The following is a 19,369-nucleotide window of genomic DNA, read 5'->3' as shown; positions in this document are numbered from 1 at the left end:
CCCCAAGTCTGAGCCCCCTGATTAAGAACATATCACTTTTGTTACAATTATTATAATTAAGAAACAAACCACTACATTGGCAATTGGTAATTCAGGCAACCAATGAGAACCTGCTTTCTACACTGTTCTAGTTTAAAAAAGATTATCTGCTTTACAAATCCTACAGACTACTTGCATTTTCAATTTTCATTTAATTTAGTCCTTATCAGTTTGTTGTACTTGTATTTTCCACAGCAAAAAAATAATCATCATAAATGTTCAGGTCTTGTTCAGAAGCAGGTTGTAGCCTGAAGACTAAAACATGTGTTAACCCGGTTACAAATGCAGTTTGGTTTCATTCTCTCTAGTTATCACAAGTTTAAGATTAGAATAGTTCAACATGGTAGGAAGCTCTGTGTAAATAGCCCTTTACCACCCTGTTTGGAGAAAATGTGGATGGGATCTATGTGAAAAGGCTTAAAATTGAAAAGTGTGATTTGAGGTAATTAGTCTGATTAATTTATGCTAAGGTTACTTGCATTCATTTTAAGCTTATTTTGAAATGTAAGAATCTAATTTTTAAAAAGTAAAAAACAAAAAAACAAACAGTATCTGCATCCTGCTTGGGAGCTCCATCTTTCATGTCTGTCTGTAGATAATATAAATGCTGATCATAAATGCTACTAAACTCAATTAATCTATCCAATAGGACTTTTTAACTTCTAAGCCACTTGTTGGACATAGTGGTTGGACTACTGTTCATCTGAACCAGTCACTCAAATAAAGTCTTGTTAAACTATGGTTCTTAATGCCTTGTATTTTACATTATGCAAATGATTTGCTTTAAGGAATATTAATGGATACGAGGGGAAAGTTATGAAGATAGGCCCCTCATATTAACCTGCCTTGTATCTTTGTTTTCATCTAAGTAGAAAATGACACCAGTCCAAGAAAAAAAAAAGTTAAAATATTTGTCACTACAATTTTTCTGAGTTTGTAAAAACAGGGAAAATATAGCAATCCCAACTAACTAGGAAACTAAAGGAAAAAGTCATAAACTAGCAATGTTTAGCTGTTAAAAGACCCCTAGCTTCTTGGGAAGGTAAAATGGCATTTTGGGCTTTTCATAATAGATATCCACTGCTCTACTCTTTGGAGCTCTGAATTTTAACCCACATATGCTTTTGCTGTGATATTCTGACAATGTCTTTATTCCAGAGGCAGTTACTGAACAGTCCCTCTGTTTTTCTTGTTTGTTACCACTTTCCCCTGTTTTTGCCTGAACTTCCCTGCATGATCCCTTGGTCGCTACCTCCACTGAAGAATGGAGAGCACAGCTGCTTCTCTTGCTCTCTGAGAGATGTTCTCGCAGACTTGTTGAGACCCTTTCTCTCCACATTTACTGCATTTGGGGCACAAATTAAGTGATTGCCCTTTCTACGGTTGAGCCCTGTCTGGAGTTTTCCTTTAATGTCCCTTGCTCTTTCCTGTTGGTGGTGGTTATCAGAAGCTCAGTGAGACTTCAGTGAACCCGTGGCTTCTACTTACAGAAGAATCATAGAACATTAGGGTTGTAAGAGACCTCAGGAGGTCATCTAGTCCAACCCCCTGCTCAAAGCAGGACCAACACCAACTAAATCATCCCAACCAGGGCTTTATCAAGCTGGGCCTTAAACCTGTACGGATGGAGATTCAACCACCTCCCTAGGTAACCCATTCCAGTGAAATAGTGTTTCCTAATATCGAACCTAGACCTCCTCCACTGCAACTTGAGACCATTGCTCCTTGTTCTGTCATCTGACACCACTGAGAACAGTCAAGCTCCATCCTCTTTGGAACCTCTCTTCAGGTAGTTGAAGGCAAATCCCCCCTCACTCTTCTCTTCTGCAGACTAAACAAGCCCAGTTCCCTCAGCCTCTCCTCGTAAGTCATGTGCCCCAGCCCCCTGATCATTTTCGTTGCCCTCGGCTAGACTCTCTCCAATTTGTCCACATCCTTTCCGTAGTGGGGGGCCGAAAACATACTCCAGATGTGGCCTCACCAGTGCTGAATTGAGGGGAATAATCACTTCCCTTGATCTGCTGGCAATGCTTCTACTAATAGCAGCAAAGAGTCTTGTGGCACGTTATAGACTATTATGCAGTCTGTTAGTCTATAAGGTGCCACAAGACTCTTTGCTGCTTTTACAGATCCAGACTAACACAGCTACCCCTCTGATACTCCTACCAATGAAGCCCCAATATGCCGTTAGCCTTCTTGGCAACAAGGGCACACTGCTGACTCATATCCAGCTTCTCATCCACTGTAATCCCCAGGTCCTTTTATACAGAAATGCTGCTTAGCCAATCGGTCCCCAGCCTGTAGCAGTGCATGGGATTCTTCCATCCTAAGTACAGGACTCTGCACTTGTCCCTGTTGAACCTCATCAGATTTCTTTTGGCCCAATCCTCCAATTTGTCACGGTAACTCTGGACCCTACCCCTACCCTCCAGCGTATCTACCTCTCCACCCAGCTTAGTGTCATCAGCAAACTTGCTGAGGGTGCAATCCATCCAATCATCCAGATCATTAATAAAGATGTTGAACATCTTTCATCTTACTTCATTCAGCATCATAGCATCTTACAAGTCTTGCTTGCTTCATCCAGCAGCACTTTCTCTACCAGACTCGTGAAGTCTCCCAGAATGTCTTCCAAACAGAGTAGTAAGGTAGCGGAGGGAAAAAGGGTTTGGGGCAAGTTTCAAAAGTGACAAGCACTTAAGAGCCGAAGTTCTATTGCCTTTCAATGAGACCTAAGGTCCTATCACAAGGGCACTTTTGGAAAATTTTACACTTATTCTGTGGATCCCTTCAGTCTGTTCCTACCCTTGTACCAATCCAGCTGCTGTTGCAATAGTTAACTTGATCTAGAGATCAAAATATTGCAGATCTTCTCTTCAGTTATGAATTTTAGTTTTCTATACTTACATTCTCTGCTGTAGCCCTCAACTGCTACCATTTTGGGGCCTGGGTGACTGCTCTAGCTGCATGTACATTTGCTCTGCATGCATTCAGCCACTCCACTTGAAATTTCATGTGTTCATTTGATTCCTGTATCCTTGTATGTATCAAATATATACTATAATAATTGCTGTTGTGATTTTAAAATGACATGTAAGACATAATTTTGGGCTGCACCAGTAATTGCATTTATAAAAAAAAATCTCCACCTTTTTTAGCTGTTGTCGCTAAAAGTTTGTTCAAGTTATTAAAGATCTGTTTTTTCCTGCCTTTTTTTTTAAACTTTGTTTTTTTCTTTTTACAGGAACGGCAGAATCGAAACAAACAATAAGAATAAGCGTATACAATTTGCTATATATAATAGAACTGATATTAAATTTGACCATGAAAAACAAATCTTAAAACATAATCTGGTGCTATATCCTGGCATCAGGACAAACTAAAGCTTTCAGCTCCAATATTTCTTCTTGTACAGGGGGAATTAAGTTGTTGCATCTTTAAGTACATTGTAGTTTGTTTTTGCCCAGGTGGATCTGCATTAATTTGTATCTTTTCTATGTAAAATGCTATAGAATCCATTAATAAAGATGTATCTGTTTTTATTTTTTAAGTTAGTAAACAATTATACTGACCTAATATGGAACTATAAATGAGCATCCTAAAAATGTCAGTGTTTCCCAAAGACTTTATTTTGGCACAGATTATGTTCTTATTCTGATATTCACCATAATTTTGTATATGACAGAATTTCTCTCTTCATCCCAAACCCTGTTTCTTCATGGCAATCATAAGAAACCATTGAGTTTTGTCACTTTAAGAATGTTGTTTAAGAATGCATTCAGAATATTGAAATAAAAATTCAAGTTAAGATCACTTTTTAATTGAATTGTACAATTATACTTTTAAAAATGCTAACATGCCACTTGGATTTTTTTCTGTCTCCAAGAAAATCAAATTGTCAGTGAAACTGTTTAACTCTGAAAATATTTCCCTTTCACATTCTGTTAACCCAGTGCTTCAGTGTGCATTTGTTATACCCATATCCTGCAGAGAGTTAGTGAGGTGCTTTCTCTCAGCCATAATTCTGCTTTATTGTTTTTGTAGCTTAATAATTAAATAATAATGTAAATGCTATCAACATTGCAGGGTTTTTGGACAGTGTGTTTAAACCTGTTTCCGCTTTCAGGTGTTATTAGTTAATTGCAGATCATTTTTAATCTTTCCCTTTCTTTTCCCCCCAAAATCCCAATGCCATTTAAAGTTTTTATACCAATAATGCTGAGCTTTAACGTAGAAACTAATAGTATGGACAATATGATGGATTATGCCTCAGATGTTTAAAATCGACTGTGTATGTCTAATTTTTTTTTTCTGTTGGATGAGTAAAAAAAAATGTTTTAAGAAACTGAATTTGCTGTCATGTTTTTGTGGAATAAGGGAACCGTTGAAGAACTCGTCACCAACTGGAGTTTCAATTAAGCATGAAAATTGTGCTCATGCCTGTTGCTCTAGCACACTGAATCTGCACGTGTTTATTGTAGAGGATCTTTTACTATATTAGAAAGCAAATATCGTCTTCTGACAACTATTTACTCCAAAAGGACCTCTGATTTAAATAAAGTTTAAGCTGTATCATTTAGACTTGTATTTAGAACGTATAACTTTGTCTCTGGACTGTCACTGCCTGTAAGGACTCATGGACAGCATCAGATTAACTTTTTTCCTCTAGGAGAATACAAGCCTTAATAAACAATACATATTTAGCAAGTATGATGTCATTTTCATTTTTTCCCTACACTCAAACACCTGCATATATTGTAGCCATGTAACACAAACTCATGAGCACAAGACCAATTAGAGTAGTCAGTCTGCTGATAGAATTGCAAACATCTGAGTTGGTCAACGCACATTCTCTCTGGCAGGGATCTTTCTTGGAAATTGTTTTAAGAATATGTCTAAGCTACTTGCAGTATTTCCTCTAGTGTGGGATTCTCGTGCATTTATTAACTGACAATTGTTATACTTTTTATTCTGCTTGTATGGCTGAGAAGCTTAAGGAATTGAAAGCTGGTCTGCAGGATTCACCATTCATACAAGGACATTACAAATCTGGATCAGTGTGATGAGGAAAGAACTTTCAAAATTAGGAATAAACCAAGTAAAACACTTTTATGTAACATTATGGCTTTTGACAGTGTTGCACTGTTCCTTATGTTCTAGGATTTAACCTCGTAGATTTTAAAAAGCTGCCTTTTTCTTCAAAGTCTGTTGCCCTGTTCACATCCTGATAGGGCACAACTCTGGCCCTCTCTTTTCCATCAGTTGGGCTCATGCAGCCAAGCATTCCACTGCCAAAAGAAATGCAGTTCTCTTTAGTCCCCAAACAGCAGTCTGATGCTGGTAGCACACATTTTTAGTTTCCCACCAAAAATGTGCAAGTATCACTGCTTTGGTGCTGCTGCTGCTAACCTAGAAAATAAATGTTCAGTCTCTTAAGGAATAGAACCATTGTAGTTAGGCTGGTTTCAATGACAATTGGGAAAGCTGATTCCGTGTGTCTCAGCCTACTGTCCCTTTTCTGGGCATCAGAAAACTACCATAAGCTGCTCTGATAGGCGTCTCTCCCAGAGACTGCAAAGGGGTGCAGTTATAAATGTGGTACTATGCAGTCCCAGGAGTAGCTGGCTCAGAGAGGAAGCTTGAATAGCATCTGACTCAAATTGTTGTTTCACCTTTGCCATGACCAGCACTAAATTAGCAATACATTCTAAAAATCAAATAGAATAAATCCGTAAGTAGGTGTTGTAGAATAAATACGCAGCAATATTTCTCCTGTAGAATGTGTGATGTTAAAATTGAATCACTTGCTGTGCTTCTACTTTAGTAATGCTTGAAAGTATTTTCTCTCAAAGAATGAGAGTTTTGTTTACTTGTATTTCTCTGATACAAGACAGGCAACCAGAGCAGCACATCTTGCCTGTCCCAAAGCTGTGGTTATAGACATCACAGCATTATCAAAAAATGATTCATAACTGCAAGTACAATTGTATCAGACAATAACATTACCAGCCTTTCAGTTGCTTAACTTCCATGGTGGTTACACTTGCTACTGATTAATGAGGGCTTGATACAACTTGGACTTGTATGAGAAATGACAAGGAACAAACAAAACTAACTGATGTTACATCAAGATTGAAACAAGCTGACAGAAGTAGGGAAATAAAGGCTAAAAGCTGTCACTGTGACCTTAACTTAGTGTGTTTGTAAAATACGATGGCTTTTTTTTTTAACCTGTGAGGTTTTAGGGAAGGGGGTACATGAGTGTGAAATGCAAGTCCCAAGTTTTTTCTCTCTCCTCACACCTCGTTAGTCTCTTGATTTTTAAAAACTTGCAATTGTATCCTTTACTAAACCCAACAAACTTTTATCTAAAGCATTTTTAAAGTAGCTTTATTATTGAATTTAATTCTGCCTGGCATTTCTTTCTTGTCTATAAACTTCCTATGCAGTAGCCATAGATTTACTCCTCGATGTGCTACAGGACTTAAGCTAAAAGGAACAGTGTGCGTTTCTTTGTATTAAACTGATGACAACACACTAGGGAGGTGGTAACTTACTTGAAGCAGCATGTATCTTCTTTTCCAATCTAATAATGTGTAGGGGTTACTTTCCAGCCTAACCTTATGCAGGGGAAAAAGAGAATCTCAGCAACAGTAGGCACTAGAACAATTGTAGCTCTCTGAGTCAGTACATGAAGTGGCAAGGAAGTGTCAGCCTTTCTTGCTCTACCAAAAAAAAAAAAAAAAAACAACAAAAAATGCAACCCCCCCCCCCCCCAAAAAAAAACCAACTTGTGTGCTGTTTGCTTCTTATGTAGACATTCCTATAAGAAATGGGGTGGGATTTTATTTAAAATGAAATACAGGTCTGTCATTTCTTAGGCACATTTAACATGCGCAAATTCAGCTTTAGGCGGTTGGCAAAAACAAGAAAAAAACAACAAAAAAAGAAAATTTAAATACTGTTTCTGTAGTGCGGGCGATTCTGCCCGCTATTACACTCAATGTAATTTTGACTATACACGATTTTCACTTTACGCACTGACTCCGGAACGTAACCCCAGCATAAGATGAGACAGACCTGTAAACCTGAAAGTAAAGCAAGAAAATGGAAGACAAAGCAGTCCCTCTTAACTCTCACAACGGGTCTCCTGGCTGAGCTGGTGTTCCTTGTGTAATCCGTTAAGCTTGGGAAACCTCTGGCTTCCAAGAATATCTGCAGCTACGAACTGTGTACAGTCTTTAGCAGAAAGGTACTTGCAATTTTTAAAGACATACTGCCTGTTAATCAGAATTCAGCTCCAGTGCCGCTCTCAAGTAATGAAGACTCAGTCCCCTGTTCCAAAGCTGTATTGTTCTGTGGAGCTTGATACGGTGATAGTACATAAACTTGCCTCTGGACATATTATTGTCCTCCATGATAATACTTAGCTCTTGCATAGCACTTCTCGAATAGATCTCATTACAAAGGTTAAATGTTGCCTCCTTTTATAGATGGGGAAAACTAAGCAGAGTGAAGTGATTTGACCAAGCTGGTGACTCAGCCAGGACAGGGGCAGGGGTGGAACACCATTTTCCTGACCTGTGATGCTCTGGCCTATCCACTGAACCGTGCTGTGGCTGCCGTCTATTTCATGAGATTCCACAGTTTATATTTCTTGGCATCTCCCTCTGAATTTGATTTTCCTGCTTGCATTTGGATATCTTACTGACTTCACCTCCTTCCTCCCTTCAAAACTCCCCTACTGGAAAAAATCCATAACAAAAATGGAAAATATTACCATTGCATCCCCTCCCATGAGTGCGGACTTCAGTGTTTTTAATTCCTGGTATGGGCTAGAAGTTAGAGCAGGGGTCTGGGAGTTGAGCGGATGGGTTCTATTCCCGACAGGGTTGTTGTGTGATTTAAGTCACTTATCTTTTTATGTTTGAGGCTAATCCTGGTGATCCTTTACTAACCTCTTTTGGGAGACTCAGGGAAGTCCTATGTACGTGCAAAAGGGCACCATCTCCTATTCTATCTCAGTCTTGTTCGCCCTTTATAATTTTCCCTACTCTTCCTCCATGTACAAATACCTGACGTGAGTGTTTGACGACATGAAGCAGACCTTGATGTTTTAGGGCATGCAGTTTGTTCAGCAAATAGAAGCTTGAAAAGCTGATGTTTGAATTACTGTTTGCCACATCTTGTTTAATTGTTTTTAAATCCATTTTATTGCTGTCTGTCATCTTACCATTACTTGGCTTATGACATATCAAAGGAACTCTTTTTACCTGGAATGTTACCATGGCAATAGACTATTTGGCCATGTCTTCACCAACTAGATTCCTGATTCAATGGCAAAATAATTATGAATGCAGAGTTGAGGGTACTTGGTTGTATATTGTTCCCTGGCAGAATACTGGGTTGAGAAAAACACAAATTTCCAAAAAACAGGAACTATAGAGGTAGAGGTGCCCTCTTCATTCTGCCCTCCTTCCGCTATGCCCCATTTAATACACACCTTTATCAACCCAACAGTTGCTGAAATGTACACATGCAGATGTACAGCCCTTTGTCTCTGGCTTCTGCTCCACACAATATAGCAATTTTGGTTAGATCAGCTGCTGACTATTCTGTTATGCTCACAGTAAAAATAAAAATAGGTTATATTATAACAGACAACTTCCAGCAATCAACTTTTTGAGTTTATCCAATCTTTATTTGAACTACCCAGGGCGACATAAAGTAACCCTCTTGATATTTTTCTTAATGGGTGTATGCATTCTGTAATCCTTCCAGACTGCAGATGAAGAAGTGAACATGTTCCTAAATACTGCTCAGAATTTGTCTCCTCCAAAAACTTAGTGGGTACCATGGACTAGATTAACTAAAAAATGACCATTTGAGGCCATTTTGACCGTGTTGTAGTAAGGAATATGCGTTCCTAAATCTCTATTGCACAGCTGTACAAAGATTCAGATTGGAAAAGCAGCCATGGATGGGTATTCACTACTGGTAGAGCTGTGGATGCAGAGTTGAGATACATTGGCAGAGCTCTGGGGTGCAGGCAGGCTTGGGGTGCAGTGGCAGAGCTGAGGGTGCGGGGTGTTGGGGTGCACTGACACCATCATTTACTGTGCAAATACTGCTAAATGGATAGGATTTGATAATGTTACACAATGGTTACAGTAACGAAGACAGCCCTGATGGGAGGCAAATACTTGTCTTGCCAAATATATTCTCCCCAAGTACTGTTACAATACCAGTTGCCTTGCACCTGCAAGAAGAGTACCCTGTTACCAGCACCACCTATTTTTGCTTTTTTTATTTAAAAATAATTACAAAACAGGAGGAAAATAAATAGGTTCAAGATAAGAATTAAATATTTGTATTGAAATGGGTAAGGAGCTTTTCCAAGGTAATTTGTCTATTCTGCTGGACCACCCCTCAGTGCTTTATCACACTGCTGAGGTAAATACGTACTTTCAATGTAACAGAATTGCCGGTGCAATTTAGTGTAGCTAGTGTTCTTGCTGTTCTCAGCTTTGCATCTCTTCTGTCATCTATTCTCTTCATGCAGCATCACAAGACAGAGCTAAGGTGAACTAAAAACATTCTGTGCTACCAGAATTATTGATCATAATTGTACTGTTCCACAGAACATGCTCTGCAGAAACTATATTTACCCCAATACTAGTTATAAATAAATATATTTGGGGCAATGGAATCAGGGCCAGTACAAGGATGTTTCGCGCCCTAGGAGAAACTTCCACCTTGCGCATTCCCTCCCCCGCGCCCCTGCCCTGAGGCGCCCCCCCCCCCGCGGCATCTCCCCCCCTCCACCCTGAGGCGCCCCCCTTGCAGCAGCTCCCCCGCCCGGAGGCCCCCCCCCGGCTCCAGCTCCCACCTGCTCCGCCTCCACCCCAAGCACTCCGTCGCTGCTTTACTTCTCCCGTCTCCCAGGCTTGCGGCGCCTTAGGTGCGACAAGCCAGGGAGGCAGGAGAAGTGAAGTGGCCACAGCATGCTAGGGAAGGAGGCAGGGCAGGGGTGAGCAGGGGCGGGGAATTCCCCTGCGTGCTGCCCCCCCTCCCCTTACTTGCTGCAGGCATCCCTCTCTGCGCTCCCCTGCCCCAGCTCCCTCCGCCTAAATGCCGGTGGCGACCGGGGCGGCCAAAGATCCACCCGCCACAGTCACTGCCGAAGAAAATGGCGCCCCCCAAATCCTAGTGTCCTAGGTGACCGCCTAGGTCGCCTAAATGAGTAAATAGATGTATATATATGCCCCACTAGAAACTTACCCGTACTAAGTTCAGTATTAGAGAGAGTAAACAAGCAGCCAGTATACATTTAGCTGTATAGACTTGCAATGTGCCACGGTTTGCAAAACTAGGAGTCTAAAGTTAAGCTTCTAATCTCTGTTAAGGCACCTGCCTGATTTTCAGAAATGCTATTTACCCTGAGGGGACTGTTGTGTGCTCAGCACTTTTGAAAATCAGGCAGGCATCTCAATGTGAACTGAAGACACTAATGTTAGATTCCTAGTTTTGCAAATTTTGGCCCATGATATGTATGGAAAGATGTTTCTAATTGAAATCTGTCCCGTGTAACTACGAAAGTGAATTCAATTTCTAGTGCCTCCACTCTTTCATCAGAAATAAACTATAAGAGACAAAAATAGCTGCTGCAGTATGGGAAAAAAATTTCGGCAGACACTTTTTTCAGACAAAAAAATATAGATTCGGGTAGACGAAAACACTGAATGAATTTGTGTTGAATTTGCTAACCAAAAAAAGAAACACCCCAAAAACACCTAACAAAATTCTGAAAAAAATCGAAATGTGTTTGTCTTTTCCAGTTTGAAATGACTTTTTGTTTCACATTTTACCTCAATGTATTTTCTAATAAAAGGTTTTAAAAAAACTCAAACAAAATGTTTTGTTCAACCCAAAACTAAATTTTATTTTCAATTTTTTGGTTCAGCCAGAAAATCAAATAATCAGTTGTTTACCTAGCACTGTTCTAGAGCTCTGCTGGTTTTAAACTCTAGAATAGTTTGGAGCTTAGAACCTTTCAATGCCTCCCATTCATAGTAGCACATCCTGAGACACGGCAAACTCTGGAAAGCAACCATGAATTATTCCTAGGACAAATGTGAAAAAGCATAGTGATGAAGATGCAGTAATCACAGATTTCTTTTTTATAGTGACTCAGCTCATAAGCAGAGCTTGATCCCTCAATAAGCTGTTTTGTGCTCTACCTCCAGGTGCTTAAAGAGAACAGAGGTCTCAAATAGCCTGTCTTGACCACGCTACAGCTTCCTCAAATCCACAAGTGTGAACACTGACAGTGGGATTTAAGAATTGCTGACGTTGAATGAGATGTTACAATGGCAGCAAGAGGTTTAATAATTTGTGGATAGAAATCACCAGTGAATCATTAATTCTAGAATTATGTTAGATCGTTAGATACTGTAGCAGCTTTGCTCGCTCAACCCAATGATAAATATATGTAACCTTTTTCCTCTTCCCAAAATATGAGAAGTGCTTGTTTAACTATTATACAAAGTTCACTTTAATGCACATTATTTAATGGCAGTTTCCGATGAAAGTGAAGTCTGTGTGGCAATAAAGCAAGCATGTGCAACATGTCATCAAATTAAATCACTTGCATTGATTTTTTAAACAATATTTATTTTCTGTAGAGCATGTAGCAAGCTGAGCTGGCTTGCCGTGCATCATATGCAATCTTTGGGAACATCCTGGTGTAGTGATTTGTTTTTCATTGACAGCGCATTAGCCAAGAGAAACCCAGATGGAAAGAAAAAATTAAGGAAACATATCAATATGTTGGAAATGTGCAGTGTTTAAAGATGTGGAGGGGAGGGGAAAGAAATAAGATTCCCTGTTCTCTAGTTTTATACATTTGACCCGTAAAATGTGAAGTGTGACTATGACACAGAAATAGTAATGATTCTTTGTTTGATCTGACAGGTAATGAAAGAAGAGCTCCTGGTTTTAACCCTTCAGTCAAATAAGTGTATCCTTCATTGTCCCATTGGTGCACATTCAGTTCATATAACACTCAATCTTTAAAGTTATCTCCAAGGTCACAGACATTGGGGTTTGTGTCCATAAAAGCTCTTTCTAATGATGCTGTTTCAAAATGAATGCAGGGGAGGGGGAAGTAAGGTGGAGTGCGGGGGAGGAATCTGTGTTTTACTAGCTGGGACTAAAGAGCAGCTCCAAAACATTTCATGGTGTAAAATCAGGAAGATACATGATAAGCTCCTATGGGAGATTTCACCTACCAGTGATGAGTAAAGAACTTGATGGGTGATGGATAGTGACTCCATGAGTGAGTTATCAAAATGTTTTCATTCATGAGCAAGACATTTTCAAATTCCTCCTTGACATATTGAATCTGCTGGGGGGGAATCTACCAGATATTTGCAAGCTGAACAGTTTTAAAGTGTGTGAGAATTGGAGACAAGTCCTGGAAGAAGTGGATTGGTAAGGAGAGGTGGATAAGAAGATCCTTTAGATTGGTTTTTGATTAATCTTTGTGGGTTTGTTTTAAATAATAAATATAATCAACTGAAAGTTTGAAGTCACAGTAGAGACAATCACATGGATACTCCTTTCTTGTGTTAGATTTCAAACACATCTTGGTACTAGTGCAATGGCTGTGGATTGTGTTGCAGTGAGAAGCCCAGGTTCAGGAACATATACAAAAACCTCTCCTGCTATGGTGGAAATGACTTATTCGAGCACTACTGGGCAATGTGCTAAGCACACTGCTCTTAATCACCTCCCACTAACTGGCTAGTATTTTTATAGAAGAATAAGTGGTCTACAGTAACAGTGGAGAGGAATGAGACTGACAGGATGGAAGTATTGATGATCAGATATTTACTGGTGAATATCTACTTTTGGTAATGGTAAGTAACCAAATGTAAGGCATTTACTGGAAGGGGCTTTTAGGCTATTGAACCTGTGTAATTATTAATTCATAAATGCTGTAGGCTGAGGTCATTATTTGTCAAAATCCCAGAGCAGGGGCATTTTGCAAGCATAAAGATTAAGAGAGAATCCCTGCCCCAAAGAGTTTACAAAGTAATTTGACTAGACAAACAGCGTAGGGAGAAGGGGTATAACACACAAGCAAAGTGAACATGCGGCAGAGGAAGGTGATGACAGCAAATAACATGTTAGTGTCCTGATTTTGACTTTGATGTTGTGGTTTGTGCGAGGGCATGTTAGGTGTGGCCTAGTGGAAGACAGGAAGGGAAGGGAGACTTGGAAGGAGGGGGTGGTGAAGTTAAAGTTAATGTCTCAAACCTTTTGTGCCATATATAATGACATCTCCATGTAAATACTTCTGTGCCTGCAAATCACTGGTGTGAAATGTCAGTGGTTGAGGTGTGAGGAATTCTCGTCCTTTGTGCAGTCATTGCATGACTTGTAAAAGACAAACATACCAGCAGTGTAAACCCAGGCACGAGTGGTTATAAAAGAAGAAGGATAGCTGCAGCTGCAGCTCATGTACAGATAAGGAAATCATCAGAGTTATTCCAAGGTGACCAACTGTTCCATTAGTCACCTTAGTACAGTTTGTCCAGAGGCAGAGGGTATAGTAACTACAACAGACCTTGAATCAGTTTTCAAATGACTTACAAGGACCAGCAAGTCACAAAGAAGGTGGGATTTATAGGCTGTACCTCTGCTTGTGCTGTTCTATGGCTCATGGAGGTCTGCGAGCAAAATATATTGTACAAAGAATGAAGGGAAGACACAGCCCTGTCAATTAAAATGTCCTTGATGATCTAATTGCCTCACTTCTAATGCAGTTAAACCTGCAGCCTGCTCAGACTGAATGATGCTACATAGAATCTATCCTTGGTAGAACAGGACATGCTGCCTCCTGTAAATTATTCCTTTCTTCAAAGAGATCTTATTAAACCCAGGATATAAAAACCAGCCATAATATTTGTAATTTTTTGGTTTGGTTTGCATTTTGAAGAGCCAAATACAGTGACAAATAACACCAGCTTTCGCTCTATACAGATAGCGAGGTGAGTGATTTTATCGCCATGTTCACTAGGGGTCAGTTCTTGATCTGATGTAAATTGACATCGCTCAGTGGACTATCCTGATTTATACCAGCTGAGGATCTGGCCTTACTGCACTGGAGGGACCATGAGACTGGCTTGGAGAACTAAAACAATGTGATGACAATAGATGAAAAGGGGGAATGTAGAAAAAAGACAAAATGTGGAGGAAGAAGAGGTCTGAATGGTTCACCATAACTAAAATAAAATAGAACCCGGCAAGAAAAATCTTTTCACATTTTTTTAAAGCCTTAATCAGAGGAGCATAAGAAAATGAGCAGCTGGTTATGCTGTAAAAGTAAATCAAACAATGACTGTCTGGAAGCCATCCATAAAAGGGTAGTTCTGCAAGTATGGGTTTTGTCATATGCAGGAACTTGCAGAAGGCCAAAAAGAAGCTGAGATGGCAGGCACCTGTGGTTCTTCTGTTGCTTAAAACCGTTGATAAAAGTGATGGCACGCCATCAAATCTGCACCCACAATCACAGTAGCCAGATGTTTCTGCTGAATTGATCATCATTGAAACAGTTAACACTGACATTTGAGTGGTCCTGGGCAGACTTCAGATTCATCCTCCTGCTGAGTTGAATGGGAGCAGTTCACACCTCTCTGAACCATTGTTTCAGTGTGTCTAGTCAGAGACTCAGTACAATGATATTGCATCACGTGGCATTCTGAAGTTTACCTCCACAACACTAGAAGCATAAGACTTAATGTCCATTAACCTCTATGGGAGCTGTTCTCACAACTGTTTTGAAAATCAAGACACACACACACACACATATATGAAAGCTTACAGTCTGCAGCAGTTGATAAGGACATTGCTGAAGGGCTAGTATGGTGCACCATTGTGTACCGGCTCAATTCAACCCTTCCTAAAATACTGCCATATTGCTATTGTTTTGCATGAAGTCATCAATTGATCTGCATGTTATTTCTGCAGTCAAAGGCTTTGCTAAAAAAAAAACCATGTAAAAAGCCAACAAAAATCAACATTAAGATGCTCTGGTTTTGTATTTAACTGAGGATTTTTGCCTTCTCCCAGAGACAGGGTGAGGTACTTTACAGCATGCTTTGTATTAAGATGGAAGTGAGAGATGCAGTCAGATGTCAAGTGGGCAGGAAGAGAAATCCCTGGACATCTTTTTCAGGTAGCCACAGCATTTCATGTTTGTAACTTTCCAGCAGAGTTTCTAATATCAGCATAGCAATAGACATTACAATGGGATGTTGGATTTGATAAAAGGATAGCAAGTTTGGACAGGCAGTGCTGACTGTATTATAGAAATCCTAAACTATTTCAAGCACTAGCAATTCTGTTTATCACAAAATCCAACCCTACATGCACACCCCCTTTTATTTTCTTCCTCTAACAAAAGTTACCCTGGCATTAAAGCTCGGGTTCAGGTGGCTGTCCTGACAATTGCATTATGACCTGCTGATGCCTTTTATATGTGGATAATAATGTAATCTGATAAAGACCATGCTGCATCTTGGAGAATTCCCTAAGAAAGCAATTATCTTGCATTTCATTCCCGTTAGACAGTTTTGATTTGGGTTTTTGGAGATTACATTCAGATACCAAGTTCTAACCCCTTATTCGTGACTCATTACATGTCCTTGAAAATGTTTCAAGTTCAATTGCTGGGGTTGGGGAGGATTCTTTTACTAGCATGTTGATGTCCATCATATTGTTTGTTATTGCATGAGCTCTCTGGCCAAGATTTTCTATATTAACTAGTGATTTTAGTGGTATCAATTTTGGGTTGATGAACTGAGATGCCTTAAAAGGGGCCTGATTTTCAAAAAGTGCTGAGCACCCACCCCCTGAGAATCAGGCCTCTTTTATTGATTCATAGGTTCCAAGGCAGAAGGAACCATTGTGATCATCTAGTCTGACCTTCTGTATAACACAAGCCATAGAACTGACCCAAAATAATTCCTAGAGCAGAGCTTTTAGCAAAACATCTAAACTTGATTTAAAAAATTTCAGTGATGGAGAATCCACCACAACCCTTAGTAAATTGTTCCAGTGGTCAATTACCCTCACTGTTAAATATGTACACCTTATTTCCAGTCTGAATGCATCTAGCTTCAACTTCCAGCCATTGGATTGTGTTAAACCTTTCTCTGCCCGATTGAAAAACTCATTATTAAATATCAGAGGGGTAGCCGTGTTGCTGCTTTTACATTATTAAATATTTTCCCCCATGTAGATACTTACAGATTGTAATCAAGTCACACCTTACCATTCTCTTTGTTAAGCTAAATAGATTGAGCACTTTGAGTTTGTTACTATAAGGCAAGTTTTCTAAGCCTTTAATCATTTTGTGGCTCTTCTCTGAACCCTCTCCAATTTACAACATTGTCTTCACCGTGATTTATGTTGGGCATCTCATTGCTTTTGAAAATGTTAGCCTATAGGTATGTATAGAGCTCAGAAGGTCCACTATTTGTATCATACTGTCTCAGGAATATGGCTCTGCAGCTAGATCGTGGGCTCAAAGAGCAACACGGAGTAGTTCTTGGTCCTAGTAAGTGAAATATCCTGAAATACATGCATTTATGTGCCTAATTTATGCATGCGATTGCAGTATGTGCACAAATGGAACAGTTGCAAGTGGCCCGATCTAGTCAATGATTACCTGCTTTATGCTCAGTCCTAGTAACTGCATGTGCAAATTAGGCATGCATTGGCACCTACATGTGTGTACCAGTTTGATTAGCTCGAGTTTATGAAAATCAGGTTCCATGATAATAAAATGAACGTTATTTCAAATGTCTCCTGCCCACACCCCGTTGATGTACCCTTAACACGAAACTATTCAGCCATTAAAAATAATAGCCAGCACCATCAACACCGAGTAGGGGACTGGGGGCTCGGAATCGCTTAGAAAAATCTCAGCCTCAATTCCCAATGTGATGCACACACTCTGCAACCCTGGCAATCTAGGCGTGTTCAGCCAGTCTTACCATCTGACAGTCTTGAATCTGTCCCCATTGAAGTCAGTGGCAAAACGATCGCGGAAGTGTCTGGGAACAGGATCGAGCCCCCTGTCACTCGTGTGCAGTTGCCTTTGTTTGTACTTCTGTTAGTTCTGAAAAACGCTTTAAAAAATCCATTAGGACAGAACGACGGGGGGGAGACAGTGCAAAACAAATGCAAAAATCCAACAGCTGTGACTGAAACTGTTGAAAGCCATGTTTATACAAGGTCATGGTGCTTCAGACCTAAAGTCACTGCTCCCTGCCCTAGGGAGCTCAGTCACTCACAATCCAGCCCTGCCGGGTTTTGTTCTGTGCCAGGTAAGCTGGCTGTGTTGGTCCATTACAGGAACCCCGGTAACAATCTCCTCCTGACATAGAAAGGTTCCATTAAGACCTTCCCACTTGTTCCTTTGCTTTTGGCCAATTTCCTGTGCATTAAGCCATTAAGCCATTCATTTATTCTGGGACTCCCCACCTAGATCATTAACCTTCTCTGTGGAGCCGTGTCCAGTGTTCGCTCCACATCTAAATAGGCGATGCCCGTTTTGCTCACTCGGCCTGCTCTAGCAGTAATATCCTGAGAAAGCTCCATCAAATTAGCCACACAGCCTTCCTTCCCCCAGACCACACCGGCCCTCCTTACTCAAACTCAAGCTGTGCGTTCACATTTGAGCCCTTAAACACTCTCTAACACTTCCCCCATGGATGACGTTGAAACTAATTGGCCGGTAATTTCCTATGGCATCTCTAGAACCTTTTCAGTCATTTCTATGTCAGTGACTTTCCCATCTTCAAGAACTTCACTTGAATTTAGTGGCAAGGAGATTCAGTTTAATGAAGCAAAGTTTTGCATTTGGGCTCTGACATAGGGTGACCAGATGTCCCAATTTTATAGGGACAGTCCTGATATTTGGGGCTTTGTCTTATATAGGCTCCTGTTATTACCCCCCCCCCCCCCCAGGAACAGCACGGCGATCCACAAAGCCGAGTTAGATGTCCAGGCTCCCTATACAATGAATGTGGCGAGACAGGCATCTTGGAATGCCTCCTGGAGCCAGGGAGAGGAAGAGGTGAGTTATAACTTTTATCCCAGTGGTTAGAGCACTCAGCTGGGATGCGGCAGACCCAGGCTCAATTCCCCATTCTCTGCCCAAGAGAGAGAAACGATCTGAATACTTCTCAGGAGAGTGAGCTTTGGGATATTCTGATGGGGGATGCCCTCAATCGCTCCTGCTGAAGCTGTTCCATTAGCGATAAATAATGAAACCACTGGACTACAGAGTCTCTCTCGCCCAATGACTGTTCCTCTGTGTCACTGGGCCTGAGACAGAGGGAGAGAGAACATGAACGATTTTGTAGTCCAGTGCTTAGGGCACACACCTGAGAGGTGGACACCCTGAGCCCGCTCCCCCTGTTCCAATCACTCTTTTATTAGTTATTCACAATGGAACAGCTTCAACAAGAGAAATTGAGGGACTGCCACATCAGACTATCCCATAGCTCAGTGGTAAGAGGATTCTTCTGGGAGGTGGGGGTGGGGGCTGGTCAAATCCTTTCTCCTCCTCTCACAGAGAGGGTGGGGGAATTGAATCTTGGTCTTTGGCATCCCAGGCCAGAGCACTAACCACAGAATTATGGGATATTCTACAGGTAGCTAGCTAAATCAATAGCTTAAATCAAGCTTGACTCAGTGGTTATACACTAGACCTTGGCCTCATCTTTGCACAAGAGTTGTACTTCTCTAACGATGTCAATATTCCTGTATGGGACAGGGGAAATGCTACATAGAAGACACATTTATACCAGTATAACTGCATCCACTCTAGGGGTTGTACTATGACTGTGGCTATGTCTACACTATAAGCTAGAGGTGTGATTCCCAGCTGGCATAGGCATACTTGTGCTAGCTCTCGTTTGAGCTAGCTGTGGTAGGATGGGCAGTGGTGGTACTGTGGTCGCCTCCCTGAGTACAAACCCACCTGAACTCCATGGGTACATACCCAGGGCTGTTAGCACACGCTGCAGCTGCCCCTGGTACCACATTTATGCTACTATTTTAATGTGAGTTTGTCTGTGCGAGCTGGGAATCACTCCCCAAGCTCATCACGTAGACATAGCCAATATGGGTAAAAAAAAAAACAAATCACATCTCTATCCAAAATAGTTATACTAGAACAAAGCTCTACCACCTGTCCATTCCCTGGTCTGCATGAAATGAGCTTGGAAATCTTAGGTCACTTTATCTTAGGCAG

At 40.7% G+C, this 19,369-nt stretch overlaps 1 protein-coding gene across 1 annotated transcript in view; it reads left to right on the top strand.

The window, feature by feature from the left end:
- Window positions 1-19,369, top strand: part of YTHDF1 (YTH N6-methyladenosine RNA binding protein 1) — a 41,979-nt gene that overhangs the window by 19,160 nt on the left and 3,450 nt on the right. The window contains exons 5-7 of the mRNA XM_039497661.1: window positions 12,013-12,058; window positions 12,465-12,531; window positions 18,079-18,187. Of these exons, the coding sequence (XP_039353595.1) occupies window positions 12,013-12,058; window positions 12,465-12,531; window positions 18,079-18,187 (222 nt within the window). The remainder of the gene's footprint in view (window positions 1-12,012; window positions 12,059-12,464; window positions 12,532-18,078; window positions 18,188-19,369) is intronic.

The sequence above is a fragment of the Mauremys reevesii genome, linkage group 13, assembly GCF_016161935.1.
Source record: "Mauremys reevesii isolate NIE-2019 linkage group 13, ASM1616193v1, whole genome shotgun sequence".
Classification (NCBI taxonomy): Eukaryota; Metazoa; Chordata; order Testudines; family Geoemydidae; genus Mauremys; species Mauremys reevesii.
Note: the sequence above shows the minus strand (reverse complement) of the source record. Positions and strands in the feature narration are given on the sequence as shown.